The sequence below is a fragment of the Lingula anatina genome, chromosome 3 (assembly GCF_051362555.1).
Source record: "Lingula anatina isolate TDL-2025a chromosome 3, LinAna3.0, whole genome shotgun sequence".
In the NCBI taxonomy this organism is placed as follows: domain Eukaryota; kingdom Metazoa; phylum Brachiopoda; class Lingulata; order Lingulida; family Lingulidae; genus Lingula; species Lingula anatina.
Genome location: NC_141769.1, coordinates 25,725,616 through 25,740,974, shown reverse-complemented (window position 1 = coordinate 25,740,974; position 15,359 = coordinate 25,725,616). Strand labels below are relative to the sequence as shown.

Sequence of the window (15,359 nt, the reverse complement as noted above, 5' to 3'; positions counted from 1 at the left end):
AACTATTTATCTATACAACTAAAAACATTGTGAGCGTGTACTGAGATTCAGAAAAGGTAAGCACTGTACACAGCGGGTGAGATTTGTTAAGAGCCTCCGCCTTTCACCATGTATTACAGACCGCAGGGAGAGCTAATATGGCATTATTTAATAAACTCGTTTGTTGCTATGCAAACAAGTCTGAGAACCAGTTATTTGAAATACTTTTAGAATGCACCCCTGTCTCTTTCTGTCCACGTGTATGCATTTCTTTCTTTCTTCACATTTTCTGTAAAGTATAAAGGGCGTATTTTCTGTTATATAAAAATTTTATAGCTCTCTCTCTCTCTTTCTCTCTCTCTCTCTCTCTCTCTCTCTCTCTCTCTCTCTCTCTGCATGTTTGTAATAATTCGGTAACGATTTTGTTTCAAGGATATTTTCTTCATATATATGCAAGTGAATGTATATGTATCGCGATTTGTAAGACTGTCAGAAAAAATGTCAGGGATCCGCCCCTAATATTCAAGGATATTTCTTTGCCTATTCACTTGCTGTGCATATTTCTGCCGTCACCCCGCCGGTGTAACGTGACAGAGAGTCCCCCAAAACAGAGAGTCCGCTTCCCATTCATTCGTACAGGTGAGCCTCGCCTTAGATTTTGACCCACTTAGGTCAGACTAACCCTAACCATTATAACTATGTGGAGGGCGGACTTTCTGTTACACGGACCCTCTGTTTCGTTACACCGGCAGATTCATGATTCACTTGGATCGGTCAGTGAAAATAGTTGACGAGGCCAATTTTACTGTAATGTGTAAGCAATATGGATAGAACAGTGCTCGGTTTCACTTGAAATGCTGTTTTATTTGTGATCAAACAGTCCTTACAATCTCACACCCAGATTGCATGTCGTTCAGGTGCCGACTAGTTCGTTGGCCTATGTATCGCCTGCCTTCAATTTTACGAAGAAGCACAAGAATCATTACTCAAGAAGCTGACACATTTTATTTTCAAAGTCTTAAATAGTGCAAGGAAAGAATTAATGATATACTTGGATAAAGATGTATTCAAGTAAGATGAAGCTGAAATAAGCCAATTAACTATTATTTTTTAACATTTTCATATGATTGGAAAATTTGAAAAAGTGCTTTCAAACATTTCTTCGGAAACAGGTAGCAACCAAGGTCCATCACTGGAGGACCGAAACGTCGTTTGACCGCTGCTATTTAGTGTCTAAGTAAAGAATAACTCTGCTTTATCATATTTTTTTCCAACAGAGACTACGGAAAACTTCTTCCATAGGCCCTTGCCCATTTTCGTAAATACACGTATGATGGCTGATAAATAAGTTGCCAGTTAGTCAAAAATATTGCCTGGTAGACTTTATCTTAAACCCTGCAGAGCACAGCATAATGGCACTTCGTCAAAGGCATTGTTTCAGTACCTCAAGTAAAACAGTAATGGTGTAAAGAAACCAAGAGAATTTTGAGAGTGAGCCAGTGGAGATAATTGGAGGCTCTGTTGTGGTTGTTGATGATATAGTCCTAGTTTTTATTGATTCAATTACAGTCGTTTGTGATTCTGTCATGGTCGTTGGTGATTCAGTTGTGGTTGTACCGGTAGCTTTTGTGTTTATGGGTGGCTCCAAAATGGATGGGGATGATAGCCATGGGGTTGAAGGTGATACACTTGATGTCGTTATTGATTTAGTTGTGATTATCGTGGTTTCAGTTGGTAGGCCTATTGTTGGTGATTCAGTTCTGGTTGTTGGTGATTCAATCGGGGTTGTACGCGATTCAGCTGTGCTTGTTTGAGATTTACTTGTAGTTGTTTGTAATTCAGATATGGTTGTTGGTGATTTAACAGTAGTTGTTGGTGATTTAGTTGTGGTTGTTGGTGATTTAGTAGTGGTTGTTGGTGATCCAGCTGTGGTTTTAAATAATTCATTTGTGGTTGTTGGTGAATCAGTTGTGGTTGTTGGTACTTCAGTTGTGGTTGTTGGTGATTCATTTGTGGTTGTTGGTGACTTAGTTGTAGTTGTTGGTGATTCTGTTGAGGTTCCTGGTGATTCTGTAGTGGTTGTTGGTGTTTCAGTTGAGGTTGCTGGTAATTCAAATGTGGTTGTTGTTACTTCAGTTGTGGTTGTTGGTGATTCAGTTGTGGTTGTTGGTGATTTAGTTGTAGTTGTTGGCGATTCAGTTGAGATTGCTTGTGATTCTTTTGAGGTTGTTGGTGATTCAGCTGTGGTTGTTCGTGATTCAGTTGTGGTTGTTGGTGATTCAGTTGTGGTTGTTGGTGATTTAGTTGAGGTTGCTTGTGATTCTGTTGAGGTTGCTTGTGATTCTGTTGAGGTTGTTGGTGATTCAGTTGTGGTTGTTGGTGATTCAGTTGTAGTTGTTGGCGATTCAGTTGGGGTTGCTTGTGATTCTGTTGAGGTTGTTGGTGATTCGGTTGTGATTGTTGATGATTTAATTGTGGTTGTTGGTGATTCGGCTGTTGTTGCAAGCGATCCAGTACTTTTCTTCCCAGTATATGATCCAGTATATATGGCAGTAGTAGTAGTAGTAGTAGTAGTAGTAGTAGTGGAAGGACAGGCGTACTGGTAAGACCAAACGCAGGTACCGTCATCTGGACTGAAGTTGAGACCTGCTACACATATCATTTCTAAAAGTATACCATTCGAGCATGTAAGATATAGGGTACAGTTTCCGGACGGATGTACGTAGTTCTGTCCATGTGTGCATGTTGTTGTGGACGTGACTCCTGGGGTAGTAGGAGTAACTGTCCGAGACGTGGTGCTACCTGTCCCTGTATACGGTGCCGTGGTAGTAGTTGTAGTAGTAGTCGCAGGGCAAGCGTACTCCCAGGGCCAAACGCAGCCATGGGTATTAGGATCAAAGTTTAGACCGGTGTTACAATTCTGGTCTAGTAGAGAACCACTCGCACAAACTTTGTATTTGTTGCAATCTCCAGACGGATGTGGAAATGAATCGCCAACCGTGCATGGCGTTGTAAGTGTTGCGTGGTTTGCAGCTGAATTAAAGAAAATAGATATTCATTGAAGTAATTTTTTTCGACTTATAGGCGTTATTCCAAAAATAAATAAATAAATAAAATAAAAATGGGGTTTGAAAAAAAAAAGATCCATGATCCATGATCAGTGGCATTTAAAAAAATCTTCTTAACCAATCACATCACGTCCCTCATTTCGATCAAGACGTCATATACCTTTATTTTTCTTTCTTAATGACGAAATGCCAGGTGAAAATTGCGATTACATGATATTTCAATAATTAACCCCTACAGAGCACCAGTACAGGGTAAAGGAAGAAAGCACGAGCATGGTTGAAATACATTGGCACTGTGTGCAAAACTGAAACTACAATTTCAACCATACGACATCCGGCAAGGGAGGGGGGGCTCTGTGGACCAAACTTCTGCTGTTGCCTTTCAAAATAAAAAACAAAGATAAAAATCAAATAAAAAGTCGTCGGTTTTGTTTTAATGAGGTTACCGTATGCTTCAAAAGTAGGATTGTCATAAGGACAGGAAATAACAATAAATATTCCAGTCTGTTGACTTCAAAATTGAATATTTAAATAAGCCTCATTCGGTAATAACATAGATCCTATTAAGCAATCCAATAAAAATAGTTAAAGGCAGATTTACAAAACAGGATGTCCGATATGCCATTTAACCGAATGCCCTATTTATTTTTCATAGTTCTATGCGGTAACAAAAATAAAAAAATACTTGCATGGGGAATGTTTCCCTTCTCTATCTATGTAATTGCATATGTATTAAAAATTACACAAAAGGTCAGGAAAAAAATCATATCTTTTTGATGAATGTGTCAGTTCGATTGGTAGATCAAACACTTACCTGCCAAAGACAATACTGTGGTTAGCCATGCTACATTTAAAAGCCAAAGTCCCTTTAAAGCCATGCCCTAGGCCTTCCTAGTCGCCTTTTCCATAATGAGGTTTACTTTTTTGTTTAAACATTACGCTACTATAGATCATAATGATGTCTTTCATATATTTTACTTTTCATCGCCATGAATTCATTATAAGAAGCACATCTTCCACCAGGAGACTTATTTTAGTTAAATTCTATTCTCAACACGTCTGAACGAACGTTTCACAGATCATATAACATAATGTGCAACTGCACTTCTCCGCTTGGCTGGTGTAACCCAAAAGCTTCTTTTGGATATTCAGTCTTTTTACTACAGGATTCCGCTGGCACGTCTCAAATTTATTCTGAATAGGCGTCTAGTATCGAAGTAGATGTGATTCGTGCTTAACTTTGACCGACGAGTTCGATCGCATCAGCCGTCGTGTTTGTGATCATGTTCCTTGTGTTAAAAGCAGATCACAAATTATGCTTTTGCATAGAGCTATACTACATTGTAGGTATTTCGCAGGTAATTACGATAGGGCTTTATTGATTCTCCCTCAGTTTTCTTTCATAATGAAAGTGAAAGAGAAAAACATTTCAATTCATTGTGTATCGATCGCTTTTAGCTGTTTTACTAATTATCAATGCTACTAAAAACTCATGAACGCGCACCGAGTTTTCAATAAGAGTATAGTCACTGTACAGTTTTTTCAGTGTCTTTTGCATGTGATCGCCGGCTCGTCTACACTGTGCCATACAGGCAGATGGGAGAAACGCATACTATAATACGTGTACTCGCATGGCGCTATTTAAACAATTTCTCTCTCTGTATTTTTTTCATTTATTATATAATTGTGCCTAATTTAAATTAAAACAACTAAAATCTCTCTTTTTCGGCATTTATTTCTCACATTAACATTGACATAGATCCAAGAATCACGTGTGTTACCATATGCTGGTCAAACATATAGAATGCTAAGAGTATCCTGTGCTGCCATCTATTAGGCGAAAAAATTAATTGATTGTTTCATAGAAATTAGATATTTACTAAAACACTATATCAAACTGCTGTTTATGTAGAAACCTTTTGAATGCATCGTTTTTAACAATATTACAATTTCGTTTATTCTTCTAGAAATTTTAAAATTACTCTCTACTGATATCCAGCCTAACAATTTTGTGTTTTTTTCTATTAATTTATTTGGTTTAAGTTACTGGAGCCCGGCCTTTAGTAGGCGTCTGTAGGTGTCCCTGTCCCTGTATACGGTGCCGAGATATTTCAATTTTTCTGCATTGTGAGCAAAAGCACAAAGAAAATAAGATGAAGTTTTTTCTTTTTTACAATTCAGCAAGAGCAGCAGTCAAAATTGAATTGAATTGAGTTGAAAGACATTGTATTCCGTCAAAGTATTGCTCAACGAGTCTTATGCATTCCCCACCCTTTTTGCCACACTTTTATGCACAGCTGGAGGACTTTTTTCTGTTTCTAGGATGCCTCTAAAGCCCCCTCTTTCTCCCGCTCTTGCTAGCCCGTAGGCCTCTTAACTAGGTCTCAAAACACCCCTTTTGATAACCCCCTCTATGTTAACATGGAGTAAGGATAATGGTTTCTGTTGAATATCGGACCGAAGCGTTTTGTGAACACTACAGTGCACACTGTGAGCGGAACCAAAACACGTGTATTTTTTCTGCAGTCAGATATATTTTTACTGTCACATACTTTAATTTTTTAACAATAAAATCCAATAACTTATACAATTTATGTTAACAATCACTATCAGCACTATGATTGTGGACTTTTTTTGTACATTGATTGAGTTGTGTCAAAGGTTTGGATATAGTTACATGTAAGAGCGTGATTCTGTGGGGTTTTTCCCAAAGATAAATTCGATTTACAAACCTCTTATTTTCAACATACTCGTACAATCACCAGCTTTTCTGGATATAACTCAACGCCAAGAGGCGGGGTGTTAATTTGTTCATCTGGCTACATTCAGCGAGAGTCCCCGTGGAGTTATATCGTTTTACTTAAAACGATAGTTTCATTGGAAATGAGCCCTGTAATTTGCTCTTTTCAAATCAAATCATATTATATAAATGAGGATATTACAGTATTACTCGTATATATAACTGGCGTTAACACTGGTTTTAATAGATTCTGCACTGCTGTAAGCTGAATCCAAGTTATAGTGATATTAGCTATATAATATACAAATGCTATAAAATGTTTGGTTGCGATATAGCAAAAAAGAAACGGAATGAAAGCTTTGGGAAGTCCAGTGTTATTGTTTAGTTTTGGTTATTTTGTTCTAGTTTGTTCTTATAATTAGAGATTAGACATTTTGAGGTCGGTTATTTATTTATTTATTTAGCTGGAATATTAGTCAATTTTTTTATCTTTTCATAATATCGTGAAAAATGTGTAAAGACTGAATTTTAACAGCCATCACATTTAAGTGGGACATATGAACATTGACCAGACGGTCCCCAGTAACGCAATCCTGTAGGGGTGGTGCCCGCCTGGTGGTGCCTGCATGGTGGTGCCCGCCTGGTGGTGCCTTCATGGTGGTGCCTGCCTTGTGGTGCCTGCCTTGCAATGCGTCAAGATCCCGCAAACAATCTCTGAATGCATCATCTTTTGAATTTAAATCGAGATATGTTTATTAGCATGCAAACACGTTGACAACTTCTCTCTTTTTGTGTAGAAACCTGCAGCACATCCCAGTACCAGGTTACATACAACTACCGGGACGAACTCGCCCAGTCAACTTGCACTGCTATGAGTGGCCGGAGAGGATGGGTGTATGCAGTGCGCAGGACGTGCGATGGCGACGGGCCAACTTGCGCACAAATCTGTAGACGCAGAGCCCTCTCTGCCCAAGATAGCCAAGTCAGCAGTAGAGGGTAAGAATTGCCCATTCACTGTTAGATATAATGTGTTCGGTTGTGTTGCACAGATGATTATTTTGTCTCCAAAATTTACCCTTAAGATTTTTTTTCATTTCATAACTGTTCTTTATCCAACTTAAAAGCATAACGACCTTTACCTTTACAATTTCCTATGGTTGACACTGCATTTACGCTACATTAGATAGATCCGTAATATACATGTATATATAATATGTCCCATACCTCCTGTGCAGAAGAGATGCAAATTTCGTATATATCTCGTATATATCAATACTGAGATGTTTAATCCTTTAATTTTTCATTCTTTATTAGTTTTTATTTCATTGCTATCAACTCGTGGGCATCACTTTCCTCCCATTAATCACAATACTAATTAATGGATATTTCAGACTGGAATGCTTTAACGCTCTCCATGTGTATGGAGGGAGACCCCAACTATCTGAAGATACTAGAAAAGACATTGCCAAACTCGGTCTGAAAATATTCCGCTACAACTCCTGTGATGGGAAGGGCTGTGGACCAAACTTTTGCTGTTGCCGCTCAAAATAAAGTCACCAATTTTAACATCAGACAGATTAATAAAAAAAATGACTGATTGGTACTAATAAATTTGGTAAAGAGGCCTATCATCAGCCTTCATGTATCATTGACATAGCTTTTAACAGAGGAAAAATTGTAAAAGTTTGACAGTTAAATTTTGTTAATTTGACTTTACCATATACTGCAAAAGTGAGACTGTTGCATTATGAGGACAGGAAAGATGTAACTGGAGTATTATAATAAATATAAGGCTATTATAGCAGAAATGAAAATGTGCATTTTATTGGAAACATTTTAGCTAGATTTACAAAACATGATATATGATAAATTCTAGGGGCTACTTGTCCTTTATTCTTGACATCCAAATAGTAATACTTTCAATTATCGATATGGGAGCTGAAATTAAAATACGCGCATGCATTCATAAGAACCCATGGGATATGTTTCCACCGAAGTCTCTATTATCAAACATATATGTTTAATATAACGCACAAGCTATTGATAGTAATTTCAGTTGGGGGTGGGGGGGGGGGAGGGGGGGGAGAGGAGGGGCGCTGAAAAGGTGGACCTTTTTACCGTAAAATCTACGTGTGTTTAAGTACTGGCTTAGAACCATTGACTTTTGGCTTAGAGCGGATATTTTTCCAACCAGAAGTGAGGATCTTCCTGAGCCCCCACCCTCTATCCCCCTCCCCCTCTCTTTCCACGGACCCGAATTCAGGGTAAAGATACGATATCCTCTTGGTGAAAGTTTCCGTTCTGTATACGACTCGATCACAAATTGTAAACTTACCTGCGAAGGTCGACATTGTGACCAGCCGTGTCACATATACCAGCCAATGTAGCTTCAAAAACATACCAAGACCGCCCAAGATACCAATTCTATATTGTGTTTCCTTTTTTTATAACCACCTTTAAATTGCTAATACTGCGTCGTATACAGAAGAGTGTTCAACCTCAATACTCGTCTCTGAGGTTATTGTGTTGTGAAAAAAAATGCCTTGTTTGGTCTTTATTGTGTTTTTACATAAAAAGTCACTAGATCTTTCAGATTTTGTTTACATTAAGGGTCTATTGATTCCTCCCCAGTGGCCTTCTTGGATGAAGGTGAAATATAAAAAAAAAACATTTAATCACTGTCTATTGTTCAAATTTAGCTGCATTACTAATTATCAATACTAGTAGTTGAAAACTCCATAAACGTGTACGCTGAACCGAGTTATTTTTAAGAGTGTATGCAATGTCCAGAGGAGATACTGTACATGTATACTTTTTATACCAATTTTAAGAGTTTTCTGCCTTCGTCAGCCAGTTCAGGTGGCTGGAAGAGGGCACATAAGTACAAACAAACCCGAGGTCCAGTAAAATATAGCACTAGTAATCTCTATAGTTATATTTTGATCTCTCTCTCTCTCTCTCTCTCTCTCTCTCTCTCCCGCACAATTTCCTCAACATTGCTTTTCTTTGCACAACTGTCACATTTCAAATAACATAAAAATATTTTTGAGTACTGGTAATAATTTTGTTTTTTACAAGATCAAAACCAGCATTTGAGTTCTTTGAGCTGCCTCTCTAGGCGTATTCCCCCTTGAATTGTTTTGTAAGCTTTTACGCTTGGGGACTGGGGACAGCCCTCCAAAACGACATTATCGGCGCATAGAAATCCCTGACGTCTCAGATTATTTTCTAGTATTTACCGATTGTTACTCTAATCTGCTCATGTACAAACCTTTCTCTTTACTGAAATAAGTGAAACCTCTGCACTTCTTCCCGTATTTGTTAAAGGTGTTGTTGAAAGAACGCGTTGTGTCTTTAGGATAAAATTATAGGCCACAGAAAGAAAGGTGGAGTTTGGGCGTAAAAATTTTGCAGTAGGTATAATTCTTTTTCTTTAAGCTGTGAGTTTAATATTCATTGCACGTCTACAATGTCCGTCGTGTCAGCAAATGCTCACAATCTTAACGTTATATATATAAAACGAGAAGAAAGGCCGGAAATGTCAACACTTAACTTTCTTGATTATTGGATTTAATAGTCAACTGTTAATAATTGTAGCTTCTCGAAAAATGTTTGACGGTCAAAACGAATAGAGGCTATGAATCTGAATAAAGAATGAAAGGGACATTTTGCTCAAAATAGTATTTTTAAACATCGTGTGTTCTGTGCCATATATATATATAAAGAGATTTATACAGATAAAATTAATTGATCGTTTCAAAAGAATTAGATATTTACTAAAACACATCATCGAACTGCTGTTGTAGATACCTTTTGAATGCATTGTTTTTAACAATATTACAATTTCGTTTTATCTTTTAGAAATTTTCAAATTACTCTCTACTGATATCTAGCCTAACATATCAGTAACAATTTTGTATTTTTTCTATTAATTTATTTGATTTAAGTTATTGGAGTCCGGCCTTTATTGCATAAACAAAATACAGTAAAAAGTAAAAAGCTAATAATTTATTTAGTTGTCACTGTGGTAACATATATATGTGTACTCCAACACAAATGAACAGATAATACTACATGCACATAAATACTCTTTGCAACCCCACGGATGAAAATATGTGCACTATTTGTTTTGATATTTATTTTTATGATATGACATTACGTAATTTTAACTAATTAACATTATCTAATGCAATTTAATATCTAACACCATTCTTTACTAGAGGGATCTTTCAATAAAAGCGGCCGCTACCGGCCAAACTTCGAACACTATATCTGTGTTTGTCATTTACTTATCCTTTCGCTTGGGTTAATGAGGAGACATAAATATTTGTTACGCACACATATATTGTACTTATCAAACAATCTTTTTACACAACACAATATTTTTACCTTTGTTCATAATTTTTACAAAAACACTTTCAATATTAATGAGGTTACACTCAAATTGTTAAGTGCAGCAGGCAGAACAGTAATGACGTAAACCAACCAAGAGAATGTTGAAAGAGAGCGCCAGCTGAAATTATTGGTGTAGTAACCGTAAGGCAAGCGTACTGGCTGGGTGACACGCAAATATTTTCATACGGATTGAAATTCAGACCTGTCGTGCATGACTTTTCTAAAATCATGCCGTTCGAGCATGTAAGATAGCGGTTACAGTCGCCATACGGATGCACGTAGTTCTGTCCGTCGCGTGTACATGTTGTTGTGGACGTGACACCTGGTGTAGTAGGAGTAACAGTCCGAGGAGTGGTGCTACCTGTCCCTGTATACCGTGCCGTGGTAGTGGTTGTAGTGGTTGCCGTGGTGCCTGTCCCTGTATACGGTGCCGTGGTAGTGGTTGTTGTGGTACCTGTTTCTGTATACGAAATCGCTGTAGTGGTTGAACTGGTGGTCGTAGGACAAGCGTACCGACTGGGCAAAACGCAGTCACTCTCATCTGGACTGAAATTGAGGCCTGCTGCACACGAAGTTTCTAATAGTATACCGTCCGAACATGTAAGATAACGGTTACAATTTCCGGACGGATGCACGTAGTTCTGTCCATGCGTACATGTTGTTGTCGACGTGACTGCTGGGGTAGAAGGCGTCCCTGTCCCTGTATACGGCGCCATGGTAATGGTTGTTGTGGTGGTAGCAGGGCAAGTGTACTGACTGGGCCAAACGCAGTTACCATCAATTGGACTGAAGTTGAGACCCACTGGACATGACGTTTCTAAAAGTATACCTTTCGAGCATGACAGATATCGTGTACAATCTCCAGACGGATGCACGTAATCCTGTCCATGTGTGCATGTTGTTGTGGGCGTGACTCCTGGTGTAGTAGGAGTAACTGTCCGAGGAGTGGTGCTACCTGTCCCTGAATACGATGCCGTGGTAGTGGTTGTAGTGGTGGTCGTAGGACAAGCGTACTGGTGGGGCCAAACGCAGGTGCTGGCATTTGGACTGAAGTTGAGTCCTTCCCCACATGACAGGTCTAAAAGAATGCCGTTTATACAATAAAGATATCGTGAACAATCTCCAGACGGATGCACGTAATCCTGTCCAGGTGTACATGTTGTTGTCGACGTGACTCCTGGTGTAGTAGGAGTAACTGTCCGAGGAATGGTGCTATCTGTCCCTGTATACGGCGCCGTGGTAGTGGTTGTAGTGGAGGTAGTAGGGCAAGTGTAATCGCGGATCCAAACGCAGGCATTTTCATCTGGGTTGAAATTGAGTCCTGTCGCACAAGTCGTTTCTGCAAGAATGCCATTCGCACACGTAAGATAGCGGTTACAATCCCCGGACGGATGCACGTAATTCTGTCCATGTGTACATGTCGTTGTGGACGTGACTCCTGGGGTAGTAGGGGTAACTGTCTGAGGAGAGGTGCTACCTGTCCCTGTATACGGTGCCGCAGTAGTGGTTGTAGTGGTGGTTGTAGGGCAAGTGTAATCGCTAGGCCAAATGCAGCTATTATCATCTGGGCGGAAAACGAGGCCTGCTCCACATGACTGTTCTAAAAGTATACCGTTTGCACATGAAAGATATCGGTTACAATCTCCAGACGGATGTACGTAGTATTGTCCATTTGTGCATGTTTTTGTCGTTGGCGAAGTAGCAATGACTGTCCCTGTATACGGTGTCGTGGTGGTGGTTGTTGTGGTGGTCGTAGGACAAGCGTACTCGCTGGGCCAAACGCACCTATGGGAATTAGGGTCAAAGTTGAGTCCAGTGATACAATTTTGGTCCTGGAGAGAACCGCTGGCACATACTAGGTATTTGTTGCAATCTCCAGATGGGTGTGGAAACGTGTCGCCATCCATGCATGGTGTCGCTTGTGTAACGTGGTTTGCAGCTGAATTAAAAAAGAATGAAGAGTCACTGGAATAAAAGACCGCTGTACCATACAAGTGTTTTTTTAAATAGTTCATTCCCATCAAATGCAACGGGACTAGTGTCACAAAAATGATTCTTAACAACAAACTAGATTGATTGGATATTTCATTTATCTTATATTGAGAGCAGAAGCGCAAAGAGAACAATAAGAATACTTTTTTCTCACAATATCAGTACAGCAGTCAAAATTGAATTTAGTTGAGCTAATTTGCCTCCCCTTCATAGTAATACCCTACTAGTCTAACGCTATTCGTTATCCTTTTTGCACAACTGGAGGAGTTTTTTTTCTGTTTCTGGGATGCATCTCAACCCTGCCCCCCTCGCTCTCTCGCTCTTGCAAGCCCCAAGGCCAAAACATCCCCCTTGATAAGCCCTTCTAGCTTGTGGAAAAGAAAAAGTCATACAAAGCAAGGTTAGGTGAAAAATAATGTAAGAATACTGGTTTATGTTTAGCATTGATCGAGGTGTTTTGTAGATCCTACAGTGCTGTGGGCTGAACCCAATGTGTTTTTTTTTTTTCTGCAATAAGATTTTTATTTAATAATTCAATTATTTATACGATTTATGTTAACACTCACTTGCACTATGATTTTTTTTTTCATTTTTGAACATTGATTGAGTTACTGTCCTGTCAAGGATTTGGACAAAGTGAAGAGCGTGATTCTGTGGGTTTATTCTCAAGAATATATCCGATTAACACGCCTCCTCTTATTTCCAACCTACTTTTATGCAATCTGCAGAGGAGACGAGTTAATCTAATTGCATTCAGCCAGTGTACCCGCGGAGTTGGATCGATTTACTTAGAAAGATAATTCAATTGGGAATGAGCCCCATGACTCATCCTGTAATTTTCTCCTTTCAAATCAAATCATATAGTGTAAATGAGGATATTACAGTGCTGATTTACTCGTATATATAACTGACATTAACACTGGTTTCATAGATCCTGCACTGCTTTGAGCTGAATCCAAGCTATAGTGATTTTAAAGCGATATACAGTATGCTGGGTAAAGTTGTGAAAGTGGCACCTCTCTATGTAGCTTGTGTTGCACTTATGGGAGTGTTGAGTTGTGATGAAGCAGCGGGAGGTAAGACTAGAAATCATTCATTAATAACTTTATTTCTTTATTTATTCATTTATATATCTATTATGGTTATTAGGCTATAAAATATTTGGTTCCTATATAGCTAAAAAGAAACGAAATGAAAGCTTGGGCAATCCAATTGTTTAGCTTTGATAATTTTGTTCTAGTCTGTTCTCACATTTAGAAATAAGACATTTTGAGGCCTGTTATTTATTTGACTGGGTATCAATCAATATCTCCATTTATCTTTTCATGAAAATGTGTAAACACTGAATTTTAATCTGCATGGTGGTGGTGCCTGCCTGGTGGTGCCTGCCTGGTGGTGCCTGCTTTGCAATGTGTCAAGATCCCGTAAACATCCCTGTATATTAATATCCAAACACGTTTATAACTTCTCTGTTTTTGTGTATAGAAACCTGCAGCATATCCCAGTACCAGGTTGCATACAACTACCGGGACGAACTCGCCCAGTCAACTTGCACTGCTCTGAGTAGCCGGGGTGGATGGGTGTTTGCAGTGCGCAGGACGTGCAGTGGCGACGCGCCAACTTGCGCAGAAATCTGTGGAAGCAGCGCCCTCTCTGCCCAAGATTACCAAGTCAGCAGAGGAGGGTAAAAATCGCCCATGCAATATAATGGAGTCGGTTGTGTTTCACAGATGATAATTTTGCCTCCAGAATTTACCTAATATTTTTCAATTTCATGCTGTTCTTTATCTAACTTAAAAGCATTACGACCTTTACCTTTACAATTTCCTATGCATTTACTCTACATTAGATAGATCCGTAATATATATATATAATATGTCCCATACCTCCTGTGCAGAAGAGATGCAAATTATATCTCATACATATCACTACTGAGATGTTTTGTCAAACACAAGTCTTTTAATTTTTTATTCCTTTTTTTTTTGGGGGGGGGGGGATTTTATTGCTATCACCTCGTGGGGTTCTTCACTCTCCTCTCATGATTCACAATCCTGATTTAATGGTATCTCTTCAACATTAAAAGTGCAGGTTTATTTTCCAGACTGGAATGCTTTAACGCTCTCCATGTGTATACAGAAAGGCCACAACTGTCTGAAGATACCACAAAGGACACCGCCAAACTAGGTTTGAAAATGTACCGCTTCGACACTTGCAATGGGAGGCACTGTGGACCAAACTTTTGCTGCTGCCGCTCAAAATAAAGTGCTCTTAGAGTCACCGGTTTTAACACCAGATAGATTAAACAAAAGATGACTCATTGGTATTAATAAATTTGGTAATTAGGCCCATCGTTAGCCTGTTATTGACATAGCTTTTAACAGAGGAAAAAAAACAGTTTGACAGTCAGATTTTTATTAAGTTGAGCGTACCCCATTCTGCAAAAGTAAGACTGTCGCATTATGAGGACAGGAAATTACAATAAATATTCCCGTCTGATGATTTGTAAATGGGATATTATAATAAATATCAGTCTATTATAGCAGAGATCAAAATGAGCAATTTATTAAAATATTTCGGAGGATTTACAAAACAGGATGTTTGATGTGTTTTATGGGCAATTTGCCCTTAACTCGTGGCATCCAAATGGTTATTTTTTCATTAAAAGATGCGGGAACTGAAATTAAAAAATGGGTATGCACTCGTTAGTACATGTATGCCACGGGGAATGTTTCCTTCTATATGTGTGTGTGTGTGTGTGTGTGTGTGTGTGTTTAATATAATGAACAAGTTCTAGCTAGTAATTTCAAATTGGTGGTGGTGGTGGGGGGGGGGCTTCTCTAAAAACCTTTAACCGTGACCGTGAGCGGATATTTTCCTAACCAGAAGTGCGGACCTTCTTGAGCCCCCACCCTCTATCCCCTCCTCTTCTCCTTCCCCGCCTACGGACCCGAGCTCGGGGCAAAATGTGATATCCTTTTGGTGAAACTTTCCGTTCTGTACACGAATCGATCCTACATTGTAAACTTACCTGCTACGGTGAACATTGTAGCCAGCCATGTCATATTTACCAGCCAACGTCCCTTCAAAGCCATACCAAGACCGCCCTGGATACCAATTCTATATTGGGGTTTCCTTTTTTGATAAATATCTTTAAATTGCTAATATTTCGTTGTTCGACCTCCTGT

The 15,359-nt window shown here is 39.0% G+C and overlaps 2 protein-coding genes and 1 long non-coding RNA gene across 3 annotated transcripts; 2 read left to right on the top strand and 1 right to left on the bottom strand.

Moving 5' to 3' along the window:
• Positions 1–868: 868 nt before the first annotated feature.
• Positions 869–11,862, bottom strand: LOC106168903 (uncharacterized). The gene is made up of 4 exons (XM_087008758.1): positions 11,841–11,862; positions 10,339–11,782; positions 3,284–3,426; positions 869–3,012 (listed from the first exon to the last, which is right to left on the bottom strand). The coding sequence occupies exons 1-4, from the start codon at positions 11,860–11,862 to the stop codon at positions 1,403–1,405; spliced, it is 3,219 nt and encodes a 1,072-aa protein (XP_086864884.1). The 3' UTR covers positions 869–1,402.
• On the top strand, positions 6,589–7,601 carry LOC106168895 (uncharacterized). Its single transcript, XR_015333576.1, has 2 exons — positions 6,589–6,783; positions 7,179–7,601. It is a non-coding gene; the product is annotated as an uncharacterized LOC106168895 (long non-coding RNA).
• A 1,231-nt stretch (positions 11,863–13,093) lies between the features above and the next one.
• On the top strand, positions 13,094–14,726 carry LOC106168896 (uncharacterized). Its single transcript, XM_087007489.1, has 3 exons — positions 13,094–13,250; positions 13,660–13,858; positions 14,276–14,726. Exons 1-3 carry the CDS (start codon positions 13,163–13,165, stop codon positions 14,433–14,435), a joined length of 447 nt encoding a protein of 148 aa, XP_086863615.1. The 5' UTR covers positions 13,094–13,162; the 3' UTR covers positions 14,436–14,726.
• Positions 14,727–15,359: the final 633 nt, after the last annotated feature.

What these genes read in the sequence shown, in the direction of transcription:
- LOC106168903 (XM_087008758.1), bottom strand. Translation starts at nt 11,862, where the DNA reads ATGCACAAATGGACAATACTAC. An exon ending in ATTTGCGTGTCACCCAGCCA is followed by an intron (nt 3,427 to 10,338) that starts GTACGCTTGCCT and finishes TTATTTTGAAAG; the next exon opens with GCAACAGCAGAAGTTTGGTC. An exon ending in TTACCCTGTACTGGTGCTCT is followed by an intron (nt 3,013 to 3,283) that starts GTAGGGGTTAAT and finishes TCTTTAATTCAG; the next exon opens with CTGCAAACCACGCAACACTT.
- LOC106168896 (XM_087007489.1), top strand. Translation starts at nt 13,163, where the DNA reads ATGCTGGGTAAAGTTGTGAAAGTGGCACCTCTCTATGTAGCTTGTGTT. An exon ending in TTGTGATGAAGCAGCGGGAG is followed by an intron (nt 13,251 to 13,659) that starts GTAAGACTAGAA and finishes TTTTGTGTATAG; the next exon opens with AAACCTGCAGCATATCCCAG. An exon ending in TACCAAGTCAGCAGAGGAGG is followed by an intron (nt 13,859 to 14,275) that starts GTAAAAATCGCC and finishes TTTATTTTCCAG; the next exon opens with ACTGGAATGCTTTAACGCTC.